General features: G+C 46.0%; 1 protein-coding gene across 1 annotated transcript in view; it reads left to right on the top strand.

The window, feature by feature from the left end:
- Positions 1-5774: 5774 nt before the first annotated feature.
- IQCA1 (IQ motif containing with AAA domain 1) overlaps positions 5775-24236 on the top strand; it is a 645805-nt gene continuing 627343 nt past the window's right edge. Inside the window, exon 1 of the mRNA XM_029606410.1 lies at positions 5775-6460. Within this exon, the coding sequence (XP_029462270.1) occupies positions 6450-6460 (11 nt within the window). The 5' untranslated portion in view covers positions 5775-6449. The remainder of the gene's footprint in view (positions 6461-24236) is intronic.

The raw sequence follows: 24236 nt of genomic DNA, 5'->3' as shown, positions 1-24236 counted from the left end.
TATGTCTGTCTCATCTACAGCTCTGCCGGGCTGGGAAACCTACACCTGGATATCCCTATACCATCTTGGTGAGACGGGTTCCCTCTGCCGAGGGTCCCTGGACTGTTACCTCTGAATCAACTCACTACTGCCTCCTCTGGTGGTATTCACCAGCTGTACAATAAAAGACAAAACTCTGTGTTTGTGCATCCTGAGTCTAGCACAGTACTGTGGCTCCCCACGGGGCTCCTCCCCGTGGGCGTGGTCATCTGCCACAGTATCCAAGAATCCACTCAAACACCTCGAAACCATAACACTATCTAGCCTTTGGGATCTTGTGACCTAGATTGGCCACTAGAGATGTGAATCGGAACCGGAATCGGTTTGAATTCCGGTTCCGATTCACATGTGGGTTTTTTTTCATCGGGCCCGATCGCGGTGGGTTTAGGGGTTATTTTTGTGTGCCGTTTTTCCCGCCCTCCTCCAAAACGATAAGAGAACCCCCACGATCAATATCGTGGGGTTTTCCTATCGTTTTGGGGGAGCCCCCAATTTCTGATGATTTTGAAAATATAGTCCGATATTTTCAATCGTCCAAAGCCCGATTCACATCCCTATTGGCCACTATTGAAAACAGGATATTGGGCTTGATGGATCTAGTATGGCAAATCTTATGTTCTTATCATGCAATAAAGAGCATTTTATTTGTGATAAATGCTGTTCTTCGCTTGTTAATCACATATTGTGACTTTGTAAATTTCCCTATGAATTTACTGAATTATATTATATGCTGGGTCTATGGCAGAGTTTTCAAAATCACAAGAGGATTACAAACTATGAGGTCGATATTCAAAAGCCATTTAGACAGATAACTTAAAAGTTATCCATCTAAAAGGTTATCCAGCAATATTTGTCACTGTATGCAGCTAAGTTGTAGCTGCATAACTCGTTATATGGCTAGAATTTATCTGTATAACTTGGGGGCATTCCGAGGCGGGTCGGATGCATTTCCAGGGTGCAGCAGAATTAGCCGCATAACTGACCGTGCTGCTGAATATACCCTGCTAGTTAGCCAGATATATTTATCTGGCTAACTAGCTGAGCCGCACATCAGCTGAAAATGGACCCTTTGGGAGCCTACGGAACTATATTGCATTCTAGGTTTACAGCAGAATTTGCAAAGCCACAAGAGGATTACAAATACTGAACCCGGTGAGCTATATGGAACACTCTGTTTTCAGCAGGGCCTGTTAGAGTTTGCTTTGTTCCTGTGCAAACAAAGAGATGTGCTGGTTTTGAGTAATGGCTGTCAACACAATGATAATGTTTGTCTTTTTCGCCCATGCTCATCTAAAATCAGAGGTGTTTACAAGGGGACAGAAAAAGCATCAAGCTGAATTCAGGACTAACAGAGGATACTGTTTGATGAAACAAGGAGTGGACGTAAAGTCTGTATTCCTCGCTTATCAAAAAATTACTGCAGGGAGTGCTTTAATGAGGTATATTTACACGCACTGCCTCCATTGTATGCAAATATATGCCATGCATTTCATAGTGGATGTTCTGGAAACCAGATCTGTTTTTGTCAATCCAGGACTGAGGTTGTCAACTCCAGGACTCACTTCATTAGGAGAAGTGAAAGAGAAATTTTACATACTGTGGAAATCTAAAATGTATCTAATGTACATGAGGCTCTGACAAATTCAGAATAAGTTGTATAAAATCATAAATCTAAAGAAATTAATTTGAAGAATCTAATATTGCCCACCTGTCCTCACCACTCCCTCTAAGATACCTTGAGGCAAAGCTATTTGCAGATAGTTTCTCATTTTAATATTCCTTCCCTCATAGTACCATATTTCTGCTCAATCAAGAAAATTAATTCTTTTTAATATCTTTCAACTGGAGGTCAGTGCCTGCTTGTCATTAGAGTGTTCATCCATTCACTTATTACATGGATTTGTTCTGTTTTTCAGTAACAAAAATCATTTTAGGAACATAGCATTTCCATTTAGCATTCTACAAAGCAGAACCACACACATTTCTGATGTGTGCTGATCCAACTATCTTGAATGCCACTTCATCTCCTACATAGATTGATATCATAAGCTTCTTCTCCTTTTCATTGTTAGGTGTTAGACCACATCTGAGCATAAGCCAAAGACACAAGACCAATCTTTTTCCTACACGCCACATAAAATGAAATAATGCAGGCAAGGGTCTCTCTCTTCTCCAAATCATATCATTATCATCAAATACCATCCTCAACACAAAGGTTGTTAACTGTTGTGGAAACTTGCTCTCTGTGCGCTCAGCTTTCCTTTTCTTTGCCTATGTTTTTAGATTCTGACCAGTTTTTCATGGTCACCCCAGACTGCTTTCTCTCTTTTGCCATATATTATGCTCTACAGCAGTGGTTCTCAACCTTTTTTCAGCCGGGACACACCTGACAGATGGTTCTCACATGTGTGACACACTGAACATGTGTCCGTCACGGGGCTAAATGTAAACATACACTCTGCATCCACGGGAACCCCTTCAAACCCCCAACAATGGGTCAGAACAGAACTAGGTCATTACCCATACAACTCACCATACAAAAAAGATATTCTGGTTCTGGTGACATCTCAGTGAAAGCAAAACAAACTCCCTTTACTACTAGGTCCAATAGCCTTCCTTATGAAAAGACAGTAATTTACCACTAATGCATATCCTATTGAGAAAACACAACAAATAAGATTGACACAAATGCCTACATACTAGTAAAATACCTCACCTCTGTCACACACAAAGTTGACCTTCACCAAGGACAGAAAGACCACAAATTATAAATATGGAGACAGAAACTGGAATGGAAAACCAAAAAAGCCACTCTGCATGCAGTGCAAACCTGGAGAAATGGAAACAAATATAGCACCTAACATAGTCTTAGGATCTGCAATAATGCACACAAACTAATCTGCACAAAGTTACACCTGCATTATGGCATGCACTCTAACAGTAACAACCCTATCTATGAAAAGGTAATACTACAAATACTAAATCAGGCCCTAAACACCAGTATACTTCCTATTAGGAAAACAGAATATGCCAAGCTGCAATAGAACCCCATGCAGAAATAATTGTAAAACTATACTAATAAATGTTTCAAAACAGCTGAAGAACAGAATAACATCCATCAATTAAAAACTCATAAAAATTATTAAAAAATAGCCCAAATACCAATTAGATATTTCAAAACAGACAGATTACATAATACCCAATAATTAAAATGACAGTCAATCAAGAAAAATAAACTTAAAAAGACACCTTTACTTACCATCTTCAGCAACTCTCCTACTCCTTTCTCTTGCAGGCCAAAATCATAAGCAGCAGCGGCTGCTGAAGCTCTGTCCTCACGATCCTCTTCTTAGGGCCCACAACCAGTCACCTTCCTGACCAGTCTCTCTCTCTCACCCAGAAACACATCACCTCCCTGACCAGTCTCTCTCTCAATCACACACATGCTCTCTCATATACAAGCTCAAAATCACACACAATTGCTCTCGCACCCATTCACACCCACACATACCAGCACACACCCTCACACACCCCTCACCCTGGCACCCATTTATAACCACACACACCAGCACACACCCATTCACACCCACACACACACCAGCCCTCACCTAGGCACCCATTCACACCCACCAACCCTCACCCTGGTACCCATTCACCCCCACACTCACCAGCCCTCACCCAGGCTCCCATTCACACCCTCCAGCCCTCACCCAGGCACCCATTCACACCCAGGCTCCCATTCACACATGCATGCACTGGGCCTCACCGCCAAACCTCTTCTTCCTTCGCTGCTGGGATGGGCTCCAGTTCCGCCGCAGCTTTACTCCAGCGGGACTTCTTTTTCGCCGCCACGGGGATGGGCTGCCATGGCGGCCTTGCTTGGCCAGGGTCAGGCTTCCTCTTCGCCACCACAGGATGGGATCCTGTGGTGGCCTTGCTTAGTCGAGGTCAGGTTTCTTCTTCGCCGCTATGGTGATGAGCTCCCGTGGCGGCCTTGTTTCGTTGGGGGCTGGGTTTCCTCTTTGCCGCCACGGGGATGAGCTCCCATGGCGACCTTGCTTCGTCGGGGGTCTGGTTTCCTCTTCACCACTACGGGGATGAGCTCCTGTGGCGGCCTCGCTTCGACACTGCCACTCCTCCCAACCCCCAGCCTATGCTATTTCCCTTCTTCCTGCCTCACCGGCCAATCAGAAGCTTCCTTCCTTCTTCCTACTCCCATTGGCAGGTAGAAGGGAGGAGGCTTCCAATTGGCCTACACGGGGGCAGGAAGAATGGAGGATTCTTGCCATTGGCACACCGGGGCAGTGGGACACCGGTAGCCGCGACACACCTGCCGGTGCTTGGCGACACAATGGTGTGTCACGACACACCGGTTGAGAATCGCTCCTCTACAGTACTAGATTAGCTGTAACTGTCACCAGTGCCTCTCAGGATTTAGTAATTTTTCCCAGGGTTTTCTGGGACCTTGATTATGAGCCAATTAATTCTACCCACCAGTAAATCCATTGAACGTGGGCAGAATTTTGTATTCCAGTGTTTCGACCTATGTCTAGCAACCACAAGTGTTTTATTTAAAGGTTGGATGGTTGGCTACTAGTTTCAATTTAGGCACTACCTAGCTTTTTTTCTCTTTCCTGCCCTATTTTCACAGTCTATATAAACCTTAGAACATAAGAACATAAGAAGATGCCATACTGGGTCAGACCAAGGGTCCATCAAGCCCAGCATTCTGTTTCCAACAGTGGCCAATCCAGATCATAAGAACCTGGCAAGTACCCAAAAGCTAAGTCTGTTCCATGTTACTGCTGCAAGTAATAGCAGTGGCTATTTTCTAAGTCACCTTAATTAATAGCAGGTAATGGACTTCTCCTCCAAGAACTTATCCAATCCTTTTTTAAACACAGCTACACTAAGTGCACTAACCACATCCTCTGGCAACAAATTCCAGAGTTTAATTGTGCGTTGAGTGAAAAAGAACTTTCTCCGATTAGTTTTAAATGTGCCAAATGCTGTATGACACCTGTATCAGATGTTCCTTTTTTTCACCCCCCAGTATTCTCTATTTTGAGCTCACTCCTTCAATAAGATAACAGCATCATAGCACTACCAGCCAGTTTGCTGAAGTCTTCTTTAATACCATACTCTGCATACATTTCCAGCATCTTATTTGTATAAAATCGGAATTTCCAATATAAATCTTTAATGTCCTCAAACGTTCTGCAAGTCTCCAGCACACCTGGATGGCAAGAACTGAATATTCCTTTCTTTCCACGAATACCAACCATTTTCCTATTTGGCTTATACAGAATATTCGAGTGCCCTCCATTTCACTCTCATCTTTTTCACATTTATCCTGCATTACAATTAAATTTAAAAACATCAACATTTTTATCAGCTGGTCATACCTTGCCAACTTAGCAGCTGGCCATGCCATGCCAACTTAGCCAGAGTGCTCTAAGGCATACAATATATTGTAGCAACCCCGATTTAAAAATAGTTGTAAGCAAGTTGTTTTTTTTTAAATATGAAAACAAGTTTAATGCCATAATTTCAGAATTTACATTTTTAGGTTAAATTAAGTGTGAATGGTGATAGCTGGCCCAACTGTAATCAGGTAGCCTTGTTTTAAAGGAAATTAGTAACCGCTTTAATTTGTGCAGGATACAATTGAAGCCTGAGCAGAATTCCACAGTTCTTCTAACATCTTGCTGTGGCTGAAAGTGAATGCAGAAGATGCACTAGAAATGTTTCATTCTCCATCCTGGTCCCCAGGACCGGCAGTGAAGGGACCCAATAAGCAAGTTAACAAGTTAACTGGAGACAAATAATTACAGGTCTGGGGCCTGCCCCAGGCCCTCCAGCGCCGTCGCCGTTGCTAGGAACAGAGGACGTCCCTTAGTAACAACAGCGTGGAGGGAGTGCGCAGGCGCAGCGTCTAGTTGCTAGTAGTGCCCGGTGCATGGGGAAGCGCTGATAGTGTCAAACATTGTTTCTAAGGGCAGCTGTCCGGTGCCAGCGAGCTACAGTGAAGAGCAGTAGAGCCTGGCTTATTTCAGCCGGGGCCTGAACACAAACCAATGAACAGCCAAAGAAATCGGGGGCTCCAGGACAAACGTGAGGATTGTGCGATTCGTTCTGATTGCTTAGCACTGAAGGCGTGTCGGTGAGACAGCAGCTTCATGACTACCCATGTATCGGAGGTCTGCATGAAAAAGACATGACAGAATGAAGGACTTAGGAAGAGCCCCAAATACCTCGTTTTTTCTAACAAAAGCAACAGATGGTTGCTTGGATTGTTGCTGATGCACTTTTGATATCTTAGGAGGAGGGATTGGTAACTTCACCCAACTCCTGAAATCAGATTAGTTTCATTCTTTGAATGGAAATCTTTTAAATTGAATGCAGAAAACATGTCTAGTAGGTAAGTAGATTTATGCCTGGTGTAGGCATGCTTTTCGTAATATATATCTTTTGGGAGAGGGTTGAAACTGAAAGAAAATGTTTTGTTGAAATACTTGAGTCCTTACACTGTAGAAAATATACCAACACATTTGGGTTATAATGTTAGCTTTGCATTTGGTTTATGTTAAGTATGTATTCTCCTTTCTTCTCCCTGGCGCTTAAATTGGTGGGGAAAAGGATTAGTGATTTCCCCAGTAAACCTTTCCAACATCAAAGTAAACTTTCCAAGTGTACTGAAATAACGTTCCATAAAGATGTCAAGTGTCTTAGTTGCTAGACAGGATATTCACAGCGAATATGTATGAGATATTTGCATGCACTACATCTACTGTATGCAAATATATCTCATGCATATTCATAGTGAATATCCTAAAAATCAGACCTGTTTGTGGCACTCCGGGACCAGTGTTGACTACACCTGTGATGGAGGAAGACTTTATTTATTTTAAATTACCTATAACTATCTTATTAAAATAGAATCATAATTAAAACAGTCCACAGTTGGCTATATGCTTGCTCAAACAGATATTTTTAAGCCCATGATAGTCTGTAAATCATAATTTTGGACCATTTTCAGAGTTTGAGTTTATATCCCAGTGCATTGTGGTAATTGTAAATGTATATCAAAACACCAGGACTGGCCATTAATCTATCTCATCCCAGAAACTGGTCACTTGGTAGCTCTTCATGTTAAACTGTATGAAAACTAGAATGAATAAATTTGGATCTTCCTTCATTAACCAGGTCTAAGGCCTGGGACCCAGAATGCCATCTGGGACAGGAAACACTCTCTGTATAGCAGAAGGGTAGGGCAACTCTGGTCCTCAAGACGAACATGCTGAGATAGATCTGCATACAAAGGAGGAAGTGTATGCAAATCTATCTCATGCATATTCATTGTGGATATCCTGAAAAGCTGGCCTGTTTGTATCTTTCAAGGACTGGAATTGGTCACCCCTGTGCTACATAATGGGAGCATTAATATTTTCCTGTTTTTGGTATGTGCATCCAGAACCTAGGCATTATTACATCCAAAATGACCATTTTGATATCCTGTGCTGGTACTCAAATTATACTGAGTGTGTGGATTTTTATTTATTTATTTTTTTTTTAGGGAGGTGGGGGAAGGAAGGTGGAATGGGTGAGTAGGGTTACCATATAGCTCCATGGCAGTAGGGAGAGGCCGAACCAGCCCTGGTTTTACACTTAGTGAATATGCCTGAAATTTAAGGAGGTAGCAGAAATGTCAAGAGCCAAGAGATTAGCATTCAGAAAATATAAAAGAATATAGACTGAGATGGACAAGCAGTATTATCAGGAGAAAAAGGCAATAGGGAGGGAAGTTTAACAACAAAGGCCCAAAAAGAAAAAGCAAATATCCAGTCAATGAAAGGAGATAAAACTTTAGCTATATGAAGAAGAGATGGAAAACTACAGAGGAATAGCTAAGATTAAGAGAGAAAATGAAGTTAATAGGAGGATGACCAGCAAAAGGCATACATATTAAGTTCTTTTGCTTGGTATTTACAGACAGAGGGGAAAGTGACATGCCTAAGGCAAGAAAAGTGGCATAAATGATTATGAAATGATCACAAACTCAGTTGCAGAGTTGGAAAAGCTTAAAATTCTTTCACAAACAAAAGGTAGATAAAGCTATGGGACCTGATGGAGTTCATTCCAGGATACTGAAAGAATTCAGGATAGTGCTGACTAAACCCCCTCTTTGCTTCAGTGTTTACTGAAGAGGATGTTGGGGAGATACCTGTACCGGAGAAGGTTTTCATGGGTAAATGATTCAAATGGACTGAACCAAATCACTGTGAACCTAGAAGATGTGATAGGCCTTATTGACAAACTGAAGAGTATGGTATACACCCCAGGGTTCTGAAGGAACTAAAAAATGAAATTTCAGACCTATTAGTAAAAATTTGTAACCTATCATTAAAACCATCCATTGTACCTGAAGACTGGAGGGTGGCTAATGTAACTCCAATATTTAAAAAGGGCTCCAGGGGTGATCCGGGAAACTGCAGACCAGTTAGCCTGAATTTAGTGCAGGGAAAAACAGTGGAAAGTGTTCTAAATATCAAAATCACAGAACATATAGAAAGACATGGTTTAATGGAACAAAGTCAGCATGGCTTTACCCAAGGCAAGTCTTGCCTCCTAAATCTGCTTCACGTTTTTTGAAGGAGTTAATAAACATGTAGATAAAGGTGAATTGGTAGATGTAGTGTATTTGGATTTTCAGAAGGTGTTAGATAAAGTTCCTCATGAGAGGCTTCTAGGAAAAGTAAAAAGTCCTGGGATAGGTGGCGATGTCCTTTTGTGGATTACAAACTGGCTAAAAGACAGGAAAAAAAAGTAGGATTTAAATGGACAATTTTCTGAGTGGAAGGGAGTGGGCAGTGGAGTGCCTCAGAGATCTGTATTGGCACCCGTACTTTTCAATATATTTATAAATGATCTGGAAAGAAATACGATGAGTGAGGTAATCAAATTTGCAGATGATACAAAATTATTCAGAGTAGTTAAATCACAAGCAGATTGTGATAAATTGCAGGAAGACCTTGTGAGACTGGAAAATTGGGCATCCAAATGGCAGATGAAATTTAATGTGGATAAGTGCAAGGTGATGCATATAGGGAAAAATAACCCATGCCATAGTTACATAATGTTAGGTTCCATATTGTTGCGCTTGGAGGTGGACCCTTGTCCTGGAGCAGTGGAGAACAGCTCCCTGGTAGGGACCAGGAAGCACCTGCCCCCAGGGGGCGGAGCACAGGAGGAGACTGATGCTAGGATGAGCTTCACCATTGGAAGCCCGCAGTCCCCTTGGGTGGAGCCCCTAGGGACCCGGGCCGCTTGGACTTAGGTGAGCCTCGCAGGGTCTCCTGGAGAGGTAGTAGAGATGCTTGCCCACGAGCAGCAAGGGAACGCGGTCAGACAATCTTTATGCCATTCTTGAGTTTTGGTATTGAGGCCTGGATTATCCTTTTTAATTTACAATAAAGACAGCTTCATTTGAACACCAGTCTTGAACTCTGAGAGTATTTTTTTCCTGATTCTCCTTTCCTTTTTAATGGTTGAACTGAATGGCTGGATTTTGGTATTAATCCATTTATATACCCTTGTTGCTGTTACTGCCTTCATTGATTTTTCTCTGGACTGTTTGGCACTTGTTGAAAGTCTTCTGCTTCTACTGTGAGCATTGGGAGTTAAGAGTGGATAAGACATGCCAGGGGCCCCGGAAGATTATTCTTCCTCCCTGTCCAGACTGAGCCCAGTCCCATACCTCCCCTTAGTGATGGATAAAGCACCAAACCTGGTGGGGAACCAGTTACACTAGTATAAAGGGAAGCTCAGAGCCACCTTACAGTGCCTTTGTAACAGATCTGCTGCTCCTTCTGCAGTGCTAATTGCTACAGCCTTGTTCCTGGTTTGGTCCTGTGCGTTTCCTACTTTATTCCTTTTTCTTTTGTTCTTGCTTTGTTTTTGGTTTGTTTCTGTATGTTCCTGGCTTGCCTTGTTTCAGCTTTGCCCTCTCCTGTCTCTTCTGTTGTGCTCTCCCCCTGGCCAGATGTCTTGTTGCCTTGAGCTCAGCCTGGACATTGATTTTGCTCTACTCTCTGCCTTCCTTGACCTCAGTCTAGACCTTGACTTCACTTTGCTGTCTGCTTGCTGACTTCAGCCTGGCCTCTGACCTTGTGTACTTCTACCTTCTTTGTACTTGGCCTAGAAAGTCCTGCCAGCTGCCATAACCTACATGCTAAACCCAAGGAGGAGGTGGATGATCAGGCAAAAGATCTAATCTTGTGGCTTATCAGCTGCTGCCTGTTAAGGCCTCTCTTTTGCCAGCACAAGATAGGCTGTATAAACTTCACAGCAGCCCAAGGGCTCACTACCCCTACTGAAATGGACATGATTTATATGCTAACACTGCTACAACAGCTTTCTTTAATATTGATGAAGGCCACTAAATATTATCCAAAAAGCATACAGGAGACAAAATAGCACTCCAAAAAATTATCCACACAAAAAAAAAGGGGAGATGCAAAGCAAATAACACAGTCCAGAGATCAGCAGAGGTTGAAAGAAATCTTCTTAAAAAGTTTATTCCTTATAATATATTAACATGGCTACTCCAAAGCTCATCGCAACGTGAAGAAGTTGTCAACTGTGTCCCCCGACACGGACCCGTGTTTTGCCAAAGGTTGCATCGGGAGGGACTATTATATTGTATATTTTTCCCCCACTACAAATAAAACATAAATAATATTCATGAAAAACAGACCGTGAACGTATGGCCACTACATACTTCCCTTTTTCAGCTTTGTATGTTCTGCATCTAAGAGGTAGGTTTCCTGCAAAAGGACAATGTCAGCTTTCTTGCTGTTTAAAGCTGTTAAAAGGTTTTGCCTTTTAGCAACTGCATTTAATCCATCTACATTCCAAGAATTTATTTTAAATGAATTTCTGCTCATCGTTGCTAAAATGAAACTTTATCACCAAGGAACGAGAGGTGAGCCCCTTTCCCAGTGTATAGGTATGAGGCCCCCCCAGCTTAGGCTTCCACCCTCAATGCCACCTCCAGAGTCTGACATATAGTAGAGCACGTCAGGGGAATATGACCCAAACAAAAATTCTCTAAAATGCCTTCCACCCATTCCTCCCTATCAACCCTAAATTAATCACTTCCACCCCTGTTAAAGTTCTCCCTCCTATCACCCTAACAATTAACCCTCTTTCTTCCCCCATCTGGAAGAACCAGCATTTCTCATCCAGGCGTTCTATTTATTTTATGTCCGCTTTCCAAATGCTGGCATTTGAAGTGCCACATGTTATCTGTCTTACCAATATCTTACCAGTTATAAAAGGCAACTCAGAAACCATTTAGCAAAGTCTAGATTCATGAGTCATCAAGCACGGCATGTCATAAAGAAAATCAAAAGAAAGCATAAAACTACTCCAGGCCCATCAAGTTCATGACCTCTCATAGCTGCAAAATAGTGATCTGACCGTGGCTCTCAAAAGCTTTGATAAACAAATAAGGTCTGCTGTTTGGTAAAAACACAATGAGAGTTCTGGAGCTGTGCATTAAAGTCTGTCATTTCCTTCAAGCAGTATATGTGCGAAGAAACAGATGTTTTCATGAAGAAACACAACAGTTCTGTTCCCAATTCTGTAAGCACCTTATGAGCCCGCAGCAATTCTCCGCTCGTATTCTCCAGGCCACGCAAAATGTCCTTAGCATCAGCAGCTGACCAGAACCATTTTGTGTCACCAATGTAAAAAAAACATAGTTTTGCAGAATATATCAGGGAACAACATGTCTTGAGGGCGTAAAGAGAAGAATGCACATGAGAGAATTTGTCGCATAGCTGAAAGCCTTGCTGAGTATTCTTGAAATACAAGTATTTTCCAGTTTTCATAATGTAATTGCTTGCCCAATGGGATCACCTGCAAGATAGCAGATTTGTGGGCAAAGTTTAACACTCATGCTATCATCATTTGTGGTTTTGAGGATGTGGCCTTCTTTGGGGCTATTCTATGTATGCACGTGCCACACTACAATGAGAGTGGGCCTCTCCCAGGTTTAACTCACTTGGCAACAATTACTCTAAGAAGCTTTCCTCTGAAAGAGTCTCAGATAAGTGGACGAAGTGAAGCATAATGCATCTAGTCCTGTTTTCCAGGTCTTTCAGCTTCTCTTCGTATGCCTGTAGATAATGTTTCTTCGAGGTAAGATTTTTCGCCAAGGCCTAAAAGTTATCCTGCACATTTGAAATTCTCTTTTTTGCTTCCATTACCTTGCTTCTAAATTCTGCCATTGAGGTGGAAACTTTCTCAAATTTGCCATAGATCCTCTCAGATTTGCCATCCAAAGATTTTACTACGACTTTGATAAAGTCAGCCACTGTTGTGCTGGCAGACATCGTTTCTGGGCTACTTGCTGTGTTTGCCAGTTTAGTAGTCTGCTAGGGACCTTTTTCTTGATCTTTTTTAGCTATTCTAGAACTCATACTGGTACCCGAGGATCGAATATTTGTAGTAGTCAGGCTACCAGATTTTAAATGTGGTTTGAAATGCTGCAGAGAGGAGTCAGATTAGGATAGGGTAGGGAACATATATAGGAGAAGATATATGTAAGTATTTTGTGGGAGTGAAATTAAGGCAGTAAGAGTAAATAAAAGTAGGATGCTAGCTGGGAGTGATAATCTGGGTGAAGGCATTATTAAAGGAGATAGTGGAAAAGACTGGAGCAGAAGGAAAAGGTAGAGAGGAGTGCACTGTATGAGTAATAAAGTAAGTAACAGTGAAAAGTTTGGAATTGTAGAGGTGTAGGATTACAGCTACTGCTCCATGTGGCAGCTGGAGCTTTTAAAGAACTTCCTGGCCCTTACTGTTGCTCTGGTTTCTTATTAGTTGCAACCTGATCTTGTGTGTTCACTTTCTGTTCTACTGTCAGCACCGGAATCTGGAGAGAGCAAAAGTATTTCCATGGCTTCATCTAAATACTGCTAGTAAGCAGTATTTAATATTATACACTGAAAGTAACAGTCAGTTAGTTGAAGTTACTATCAGTTTCTTGATTTTCCTGTGTCTACTGAGAGAATTACTGGCCCTTTAGTGGAACTTGTTTAATCTAGATCTTATACACAGACTATTTTTGACAGGACCATGGGGGTAGTCGGCCCAGTAGATTATATTTTAAGACTCCTTGGCTCAGTCTGTTAAGTGAAAAAACAATCCATTTGTATGAGTGCCAGGTGATCCAGTTTCTGGAAGGAGGCTTTTAATCATTCCTGGATGTTGATCTTTTTATCTCACTTTATTATGTTATTTATAGTCTGGATTCTTCCATTTGAAATCAGCACGTTTTGATAGATATCAAAATGTACCAGGAGGAAGCTCGCAAAAAATCATGACTAACCTATAGACTTTCTTCAGAAACTGGGTTGAATGGCCACTATGCCATTGATTTTTACATGCAGATATCCACTTTTATTTAATAGGAGAGTTGAAATAGCATTTGAAATAGCATTTGTACTTTAGTTTCTACACTGTGTTCTAACAGCATCACTTATTTATTTATTGTGCTTTTCATGGTATTGTGATTTTCTTTTGAGTGCAACATTACTGTTATATTGCACAAACTGCTTGTTCCCTGTACGTACCCGGATCAGTCCAGACAGTGGGTTGAGCCTCCTGTCCAGCAGATGGAGACAGAGAAAAACTGAAAGGGTATCCTATATCAGGACAGAGCCTACCCTGCATCCCTTCAGTATTTATCTGTCTCCAGCAGATGCAGGCAGCTGAACCTGCGGTTCCCTTCCTTTCGCAATTTGTTTCTCCATGTGAGATTTTTTCTACTTCTTGACTTTACAGGATCAAGCAAGTATTACTTATAATTCTATAATTTGAAAAAAAAAAATTAAAGACTTCTGCTTTAAGGGAGACAGCTCTGTCTCCCCGCTCTTATGGGATCCTAGGGGGGCTGTTTATTCAGCCTAGGAATCCCTTCCTAGTGACCTGCTTGTCTGCTTGGGGCGATACTGGTGGTCCAGTCACCCCCTCTTTACCTGCGCTGCCCTCAAGACATTCTATACCTCGAGTAATTAGCAGGGAAGCTCAATTCCCCTGCAATCGCTAAAGTTAAAAAAAAAAAAAAAAATTATCGGAAGGCAAAGACAAGCTAATTTTAGCCCTGCTCTGAGGACAGGGAAAGCAGCGCAGCAGGGTTCATTTGCCTGCTCCTGCTTGCTCGAACAGCACAGCTCAGCTGATTCCCTCTCTGCTGCGGTTCCTACCTTTCATCATGCCGCATTCTAATCGTTGCCTAGCCTGCGGGGAGCCTGCGATTTGGCTCCCCTGCGATAGGCTCTGTTCTGATTGTTTGCCCAGCGGGGAAGGTCCCTCCGCAGCGGCAGCAAAGTCGGCAGCCCGTGGTCGACCTCCTAAATGCATGCCTAGGCCATCCCCGTCATAAAAAACCACGGGAACGGCAGCCATTTTGGGGGCAGGTTCTTTATTGGACTCTGGGCTGCAGGGCTTAGGAGAGCCTGATTTCACCATTTCTCCTCCGGATTTAAGCCCAGTCAGAGCCCCGGAGGGGTTTTTTGACCCTACTCCATCTCCCCTTCTTTCCTCTTACCCGGGAAATCCAGGCTTTCTTTTTCTACTGAATTTGTGCTTTTAATGCACAAATCCTATCTGGCTAGCCTGCAGGAAGAGGATGATCCCTCCCGAAGTCCCCCCCACTGCTAAAATCCCTCGGGTGCCTGCTCTGCAGCCTCCTTCTGTTCCGGAGGGGCAGGGTTCCGTCAGAGTCAGGGTGGTGCTCCGGCCCCCCCGCCCCCCCCCCCCAACTGGCCACGGTCCCTGATTCTGATCCGGACTCTGACTTGCTGCTTCCAGGTCCTCCACTGTTCCAAAGGGAAGAGCTGGATCCACTCATTCCCTTCATTTTGGATGAGCTGGGAATTGACGTGCCACCTGAGGATACCGCTTTGGCCTCTATACCAACTAATGAGGACCCGGTCCTGGTGGGACTTAGGGCCCCTCCATGTACGTTCCCGTTCCATCCTATGCACAGGCAGCTGCTCCTCCGGGAATGGGAGTCTCCTGAGATGGGGCTCCACGTGGGTAGGGCGATGGACAAGCTCTATCCCCTCCCTGATCAATGCTAGAGATGCTTAAAGTTCCCAAGGTGGACGCTTCCGTCTCCGCTGTCACCAAACACACCACCATCCCGGTGATGGGAGCCTTGGCGCTGAAAGATATTCAAGACTGCAAACTCGAGCTTTATCTCAAGCGCATCTTTGAAGTCTTGGCCTTAGGGGTCCGGGAGACAATCTGCAGCAGTCTCATGCAGCGGGCAAGCCGCAGGTGTGTTCAGCAATTGCTTAGCACCCAGGACCTCCCATCTGCAGAGGCGGAGCAGGCAGAATGGCTGGAGGCGGCAGTGGCTTATGGGGCTGATGTCCTATACGATTTGCTCAGAGTGCAAGCCAGGGCTATGGTTTCAATGGTGTCGGCCAGGCATCTCCTCTGGTTGTGCAATTGGTCTGAGGATTCCTCCTCCAAGTCGATGTTGGGCACTCTTCCCTTCGAGGGTAAGTTGCTTATTGGTGAGGACCTTGAACAGATTATTAAATCCCTAGGAGAGAACAAGGTTCATAAGCTGCCAGAGGACCGCCCAAAACAGCCTAAATCCTTCTTTTCTTCACGCTTTCGCTTTTGAGGTCAGCGTTGGTATAGTTGCAGAGCATGGGGATCCTTCTCAAGAATTACCTCCTCCAGATCCCAGTCCTGGTCTCATTCCTTTCGTGGCCGTTGTCCCTCCCGGGATGGTAACTCACAACTCTTGACCACAAAGTCCTCTCTCCAATGAAATATGGCCGGCCCATTCCTCCGTTCCAAACTTAGGTGGACGTCTGTCCCGGTTTCTCGAGGAATGGGTCAGAATTACGACAAATCAGTGGGTCCTAGAGGTGATAGAGAAAGGTTACACATTAGAATTTGCTTGGGACCTGCTGGATCTTTACATAATCTCTCCCTGCGGAAGCTGAAAGCGGCCAGCAGTCTGCCAGACTCTTGGCAGGCTCCAAGAGCTCAGCGCCATAGTCCCAGTCCCAGTGAAGGAACAAGGGGTCTGGCCAGTATTCCATCTACTTCGTCATTCCCAAAAAGGACAGTTCCTTCTGTCCAATCTTGGATCTCAAGAGAGTCAACTGGGCCCTCAAGGTTCCCCATTTTCGAATGGAGACCCTGAGGGCGGTGATTGCGTCGGTGCACTTAGGCGAATATCCGGCCTTACTCGACTTAATGGAAGCTTACCTGCACATCCCAATAAGCCACGACCATCAGAAGTATCTCAGGTTCAACATTCTGAGATAACACTTCCAGTTCCGGGCGCTCCTGTTCGGCCTCGCCACTGCACCCTGCACTTTTACCAAGGCCATGGTGGTGGTGGCGGCCGCTCTCCGCCGGGAAGGAGTTCTAGTCCATCTTTACCTGGACAATTGGCTCATTCGAGTCAAGTCGGAGACTCTCTGCAAGTCAGCGGTCGACAGGATCTTGGCTTTCCTAACCTCCCTCGGGTGGATAGTCAACTTTTCCAAGAGCAATCTCCAGCCCTCCCAGGTCCTGGAATTCCTGGGAGCACTCTTTGACACCCAGGTCGGCAAGGTGTTCCTGTCAGACGCTCTGGCGCTCAAACTTATGGATCAAGTGCGCAATTTTCTCTTGCTCTCGCTACCCACGGCCTGGGATTACCTTCAGGTTCTGGGGTCCATGGCTTCCAATATCGATCTGGTTCCTTGGGCTTTTGCGCATATGTGTCCATCACAGAAAGCTTTGCTGTCCTGCTGGAAGCCAGTATCAGAACAGTTTCGGATGCTCCTCCCGCTCTCCGACTCTATCACCTCCGACATGCAATGGTGGCTCTCGCTTGCTCACCTCCTGAAGGGGATGCTTCTATAGACTCCTCAATGGATCATTGTTATGACGGACGCCAGCCTCTCAGGCTGGGGTACAGTGTGTCAAACTCAGTCTACACAGGGATACTGGTCCCCAGTTCAATCCCGCTGGCACATCAGTCGCCTGGAGGCCCGAGCGGTCCGTCTGGCACTCAAGGTCTTTCTTCTTCTGATCCATCGCAAGGTGGTGCGGGTGCTCTTGGACAATGCCACCATGGTAGCCTATATCAATCGACAGGGAGGCACCAGAAGTCGCCTGTTGGCTCTGGAAGCCAGCAAGCTGTTTGCTTGGGCGGAGTGTCCCCTGGATCGCTTGGCAGCTTCCCACATTGCGGGAAAGGAGAATGTTCAAGCCGATTTCCTCAGTCGTCAGCGTCTAGACCCTGGAGAGTGGGAGTTGTCCGACAGAGTGATGAATCTGATCGTCCGCAGGTGGGGTCCCCCCCCCCCCCCCCACTTAGACTTGATGGCCACAGAAGGGAGCACTGCTTGGAAGGAGTGGATGCTCTGGTTCTTCCCTGGCGTCACGACGTTCTCCTGTACGTGTTCCCCCCTTGGCCCCTGGTGGGAAAAGTACTCAGAAGAATAGAACTTCATCGGGGACCCATCATTCTCGTGGCACCCGAGTGGCCCCGCAGACCGTGGTATGCAGATCTGGTCAACCTCGTGACAGACGGTTCTCTTCGCCTCGGCCATCTTCCACACCTCCTCCGGCAGGGTCCAGTATTTTTCGATCAGGCAGATCACTTTTGTCTGGCAGCCTGGCTTTTGAATGGCGGCGACTAAGAAAGAATGGATATAAAGAAGAAGTTATATACACCCTGTTGCAGTCCTGTAAGCCTTCTACCTCTCTCGCTTACATTCAGGTTTGGAGAGTCTTTGAGAATGTGTGCGCTGAGTCCGGAGTGCCGGCATGCAAGGCTCTGGTATCCCAGATCCTCTCCTTTCTCCAGAATGGTCTTTCCAAGGGTTTGTCTTTCAACTCCTTACGGGTATAGGTTTCCGCTCTCGGGTCCCTCTTAAGCAGTATCGATGGTTACGCAGTGGCTGCTCATCCAGATTGTTGCGGTTCTGGCCGCGAGAACCGCGGCCAGGCACTTACCTCTGCGCTCCCAGACCTGCTCCCGCTTCTGGAGGCCTGGTTTGCGACCTGTTTGGCGGCATCCCCGCTGGAGCTGCGCCGCCGCGAAGTATGGACGCCCTGCTTCTAGGCGCCCGTGCGTGCCACTTGGGCGCTTTTCTAGGCTGTTTCCTGCCAGTGGTGACTCCGCCCAATACCTGACATCAGACGCCGCGGCCTTGATAAGCCGGGCACGGCCATCCAGTCTTCGCCTTGCAACGGGTTTGCCTCCCGGTTCCCTGTTGCGCTGTGCCCCGGAGTGACCTGCCTTACTTCGTCGCTCTGTTCCTGCTACAGTACCTGCTTGGTTCCTGCTTGCTTGTTACAGTACCTGCTTGGTTCCTGTTTACCTGCTATAGTTCCTGCCTGGTTCCAGTACCTGAGTCTTGCTACAGTTCCTGCCTGGTTCCAGTACCCGAGTCCTGCTACAGTTCCTGCCTGGTTCCAGAACCCGAGCCCAGTTACAGTATTGCTACTGTCCTAGTCTGGTTCCAGTTTCCTGTCCTGATCCACCACCCGCCTAAGTTCCAGCGGCCGGACCTCTATGGGCTCCTCCCGGGGGGCTTCCAAGGGTGAAGCCACCTAAGTCCCAGCGGTTGGGCTCCTATGGGCTCCTCCCAGGGGAGTACCAGCTTCCAGGGTGAAGAGCATCTATGTCCTGCCTGAACATCTGCTTCCCGGCCTGCTATTCATTAGAGACATTGACCATCTTTCCCAGTCTCCTGCAGGTCGGCCCAAGGGTCCACTAAACTGAGACTCCCATAACAGATTGCAAGGCCATGGACTCGGCGGATGCACCCACTCCCTCGGATCTGCCCGGGATGGCCCGGCAGATGCTACAGCACCAGAGCTGCATTGATACTTTGGCAGCCATGGTGGAATGGCTATCCTCGTGCTTGGAGTCCTTGCCTCCCACTGGCAGGGCCCCCGAGGGTCACAGCTCTTCGGTGACTCAGCTACCAGCATCCTTTCACTACGCGGCTTCCTGAACCAATGTTTTGTTTGGTTTTCCTTGTTGCCTCGGCAGTTTCCCTTGGATGCGGTGAAAGTGGCATATATCCTGTCCCTGCTTGATGGGAAAGCCTTAATATGGGCTTCTCCCCTTTGGGAAAACTATGATTCTTCGCTAACGGACCTACAACAGTTAATCACGAACTTTCACCAGGCTTTTGATGAGCCCGCCCGAGTAGCCACAGCTAAGTCTGATCTGCTGCAACTTCGTCAGGGGGCTTGCTCCTTGGCAGATTATGCAATGGAGTTTCGGACTTTAGCCTAGGAAGTAGGTTGGCAAGATGGTAGTCTTAAGGCCATCTTCCTGGAAGGCCTCTCCGGACGCATAAAGAATGAAATTGCAGCTCGAGATCTGCCGGAGGACCTCAACGCCTTGATTGAGATGGCTGCCCACATTGACCGCCGCCTACAACAACGGGCCAAGGAACAGCGCTCCTCTCGCCATAGTCCTGCTCGTGGGCCGAGACCAGTGCCCTCTCCCAAGGTTTCTTGTCCAGATGCTCCCACCTGCGAACCCATGCAGCTGGGACGGGCCCCGCTTTCTGCTGAAGAAAGGCATCGCCGCCGTTCGTTGAAGTTGTGTTTATATTGTGGCCAGAAGGGCCACTTCTTGGCACGCTGCCAGGAGCGTGCGGAAAACACCATAGCCTAGGAGGTCGGGAGGAGCTCCTCCTAGGCTGTACTACAACTCCTCAATGTACTGGAGCCGGAGGTAATTTCATCCTGCACGACTTAGTCTCCCAGTTGCGAATCCCTACGCATAGACAGGAGGTTCCGTTGCGAATTACCTCTATCCAGGGGACGCTGCTTCCTGGATCTGTCCAGATGTTCACAGCACCCATTACGGTCCTCACTGGGGCGATCCATTCGGAGGAGATAGCTTTCCTAGTGTTGGATAAGGCTGTCCACCATGTGGTGCTAGGGTTGCCGTGGTTACAGAAACACTCGCCCACGATTCAGTGGGATACGCTACAGATTGTCAAATGGAGTCCTTTTTGCCTAGCTAATTGTATGAAAGTGCCTAAGATTCCCGCACTTCCGTTGATGCACTCAGCCGTAGGTCCTCCTGCACCTTATGAGGACTTTACGGATGTATTCTCCAAGATCAAGGCGGTTTAAATTCTATGGTGAGAAATAAATGTTTTAAAGCTTCATTTGCCTTGTTTCTTCCATCCATATTATCATACTGATACAGAGACCCCTCCTAGATTAAAAAGTTATGCACTGTGCTTCCTTGGCTAAATGTATCCATCCTCAATATAAGTTCACATACTGTTATTAATGTGTATACCTTTATCTGCCAGTTGAGTATACATACACTTACCGCTGTGACAAATAATGCTAATTCTACCCCTGTCTTATGTTTGGGCAGCCTGTGTGTGTGTGTGTGTGTGTCTGCCTGCATATATGTGCCTGCGTGTATGTGTACACCTGTGCCTGCTTGCATGTGTGTGTGTGCCTGGGTACGTGTGTGTGTTTAACAGTACTTTGCAGACAGAGCATATTGTTTTTGCATAATAAACCTTCCACTGTTCTGGGTGCCATCTGGTGGCCACAAACAGTCACAACAATGTGACTGACCAACTGACAACACAAGCCTTTTATATCTATCTATATATATATTTAGAGAGAGAGAGAGATTAGATGAGGAGATTTAAAACATTTTCTACTACTCTTTCTTTAATGTTTTCACATTTTTAAATGTATTCTTTATTGAAAGAGAATTACAGCAGATATATATTTATTTATTTTATTTATTTATCGAGTTTTATATACCATCGTTTGGTTTCGCCATCACAACGGTTTACAAAGTTTCGATGTATAACAGTGATTCAAACGGTACTTATGGTTGCTAACATAGAGGATATCATTTATGAACTTGGTTTGTAGATTAATCAAAACATATTACAGAACTGAGTAATAATAACAACTTTCTTGGGTCCATCAGTTTGCATAGTGTTATAGTGTTGCGACCGTCGCTGCCCGATGTCTCCACTCCTCCCTCCTTACCTCTTGGCGACTCCCTCTTTGGTTGATGGAAGTTTGGCTGCCGCGGCGTCATCTTGCCGACCTCCGGCGTCCCCAGACCGGGTAGACACTGTATTCCACCATGTTCTCCTGAGGCCTAAGGGCGCACGCGTGGCACGGCCCCGACTCAAGTACCTGCTGTGGTGCGAACCTCAGGAGCGTCCCCCTGAGATGATGTCATCCTCACCGGATGCTTAAGGTCTTCGAGTTAGCAAGGGGGGTTTCCTCCAGGTATCTCTCAGATGGGATTTGCTCTTGCATACCTTGCTACTCTGACTCCTCGGACTTTACCAGGGGTACCCACTCCTCGGGGGGCCTCGCTTTCTCTTTTGCTTTTCAGGTTGCAGTCTGGAGTCTGTACTCGCTCCTCGAGGGCCCACGTTCCCGGACCTGCTACCGAATACAACTTCTGCCAGGAAGTCACCGCTGCCTATAACACCAGTGAGTTACTATCTCTCACTCAGAGCTTTCCCTGGAACTGGGTACTCGCTCCTCGAGGGCCTACTTCATTCCAGCCTCTGGGCTGCCTTAAGAGACTATTGTGTGAGTGTTACCATCCAGGTTCTGTTCCTGAACTCTGCATACACTGCCTACTCACTATCTTCAGTTTCTCTACAGCTCAGCCATCCTGAGATCGCTGTTCCAGTGCCTGAGGGATTACAGCCCAGCCGGGCTCTTCCAGCTCACTACTGCCACCTCTGGTGGTTCACTTACAGTTTAATAAAAGAACTAGTATGTGTCTGTCTCCCAACTCTGAGCCTGACTGGTGGCCTCTCTCGGGATCTTCCCCCGTGGGCATGGTCATTTGCCACTGGTCCAAGGATCCACCCACAAATATCACAAATAATAACAGATTGCTAACTCCATGGATCCAGCACAGCTCAATGCCTTACAGGCCATACCGGGCCTGGCCCTGCGCATTTCGGAGCAGCAAGACGCCTTGGAGAAACTTACTTCAGCGTTCCATCAGCTACACACACAGAAGGTTCAAGGCACAGCTTCCAGCCATGAAGTTCAGTTACAGGAGGTAACTTTAAAGACTGCTGTACCACTGGTGGCTCCAATTCGTTTTTCCGGAGAAATCCAGAAGACCCGGGGTTTTTTAAACCAGTGCTGCATGCATTTTGCCTTACAGCCATCTTTATTTCCTATGGCTTTTTCCAAGACTACCTATGTCCTTTCATATCTGGATGGAAGGACTTTGTCTTGGGCATCTACCTTGTGGGAACGCAAGGACCCCATTTTGCAGGACATAGAAGGATTTATGGACTTATTTAAATCCGTTTTCGATGACCCTGCTCGAACTTCTGTCGCCGGTTCTGCTTTGGTTGAATTGAAGCAAGGCAACAGATCATTGGCTGAATTTGCCATAAGTTTAAAAGTCTTGCAGCGGAACTCTGCTGGGACCCCAAATGTCTCAAGACTCTCTTTTTCCGAGGTCTGGATAACCGTTTAAAGGACGAGCTGGCTGCTCGTGAAACATCTGACTCGCTGGCGAATTAGTAGCCTTGGCCACTCGGATTGATCACTGGCTTCGGGACAAGGTGAAGGAACTCCGGCCTAACGTGTTACCTGAGTTGAAATAGGCTATTGCTATACCTGCACCTCGGATGGTTCCAGTAATCTCTGCTACTGATAAAGATGAACTGATGCAACTTGGTCATGGACATTTGACTTCGAAAGAGAGAAGACTTTGGAAGAGGCGCGGCCTTTGCATGTACTGTGGTCAGCCCGGCCACGATGTCTCTACATGCTCCATTCGTCCGGAAAATGGATGGGCCTAAGTCCTGCAGGAGGACTGTTCTTAGGCCTCACTATACCCTCTCATTCGCTCTCTCTCCCAGTCTCCTTGACCTACGGACCAGTCACGGTTCAGACTCCTGTCCTGGTGGATTCGGGGGCAGGAGGCAACTTCATTCTCAGACGTCTAGTGGAATACTTGAGGATTCCCCTCATCAAATTGAAAGATCCACTACTGTTATCCTCCATTCATGGAGAGCCTTTACCGGGCGACGTGACTTGCCAAACCGTACCAGTTACTCTCCGCACCAGAGCTCTCCATATGGAATCGCTCTCCTTCTTTGTACTGGAAAGAGCTATGCACCCTATCGTCCTGGGGTTACCCTGGTTGCAAGTGCACCAACCCCAATTTGACTGGGCATCCTTGGATCTTTCCCGCTGGGGCCCAGAATGTCACGGGAGGTGCCTTAAGGAAATCTCGCCTATCATTTGCATGCCTACGACTCCAGTGATGCCAGGACTGCCGCCCCAATATGCATCCTTCGGGGTTGTATTTTCCAAAGAAGCGGCTGATATTCTTCCTCTACATAGGCCCTATGACAGTGTTATAAGACTGAAGCCCAATGCTGAGCCATCGAAAGGACGGGTGTACCCTCTCAGCCATTGAGAATAAAGCAATGTCAGAATACATTGAAGAAAATCTCCAGAAGGGCTTTATCAGACCATCAAAGTCGCCAGCCGGTGCAGGCTTTGTCTTTGTGGGGAAGAAGGACGGTACCCTACGTCCCTGTATCGATTACCGAGTTCTAAACGAAATCACGATCAAAGACCGTTACCCCTTGCCGTTAATCTTGGAGCTGTTTGACCGGCTGCAAGGGGCCAAGATATTTTCAAAGCTCGACCTGAAGGGGGCCTACAACCTCATTCGCATTCGGAGCGGCGATGAATGGAAAACGGCCTTCAACACGCGAAACGGCCACTTCGAGTATCTAGTAATGCCGTTTGGGTTGCGCAATGCACCCGCCATTTTCCAAAATATGATGAACGACATCAATAATAAACTGTCACTGTTTCGCCTGCTATGTAGTCTCCTTGTGCTGTGCAGTCTTCCCGCCACCAGGAGGCCCTCAGTGAGCAATACCATTAATTTGCTCCCCACAGAGGTCAGACTAACCAACGTGTAGTTCTCAACTTCCTCCTTACACTTATGTGAAGTAAGTTGGTTTTCCAATTAAATCCCATAGAGGTAGTGCATGTAAGTAGTTTTTATCATATTTAAATGCGGCAATGTAGTGACTTAAGTGTAGACCAGTGTTTTTGGCCTCTTGCCATTAGGTTTGAGCTGACATCATGGT

This window comes from Rhinatrema bivittatum, chromosome 6, assembly GCF_901001135.1.
Source record: "Rhinatrema bivittatum chromosome 6, aRhiBiv1.1, whole genome shotgun sequence".
NCBI lineage: Eukaryota > Metazoa > Chordata > Amphibia > Gymnophiona > Rhinatrematidae > Rhinatrema > Rhinatrema bivittatum.
This window is presented reverse-complemented; position numbering and strand designations above follow the sequence as displayed.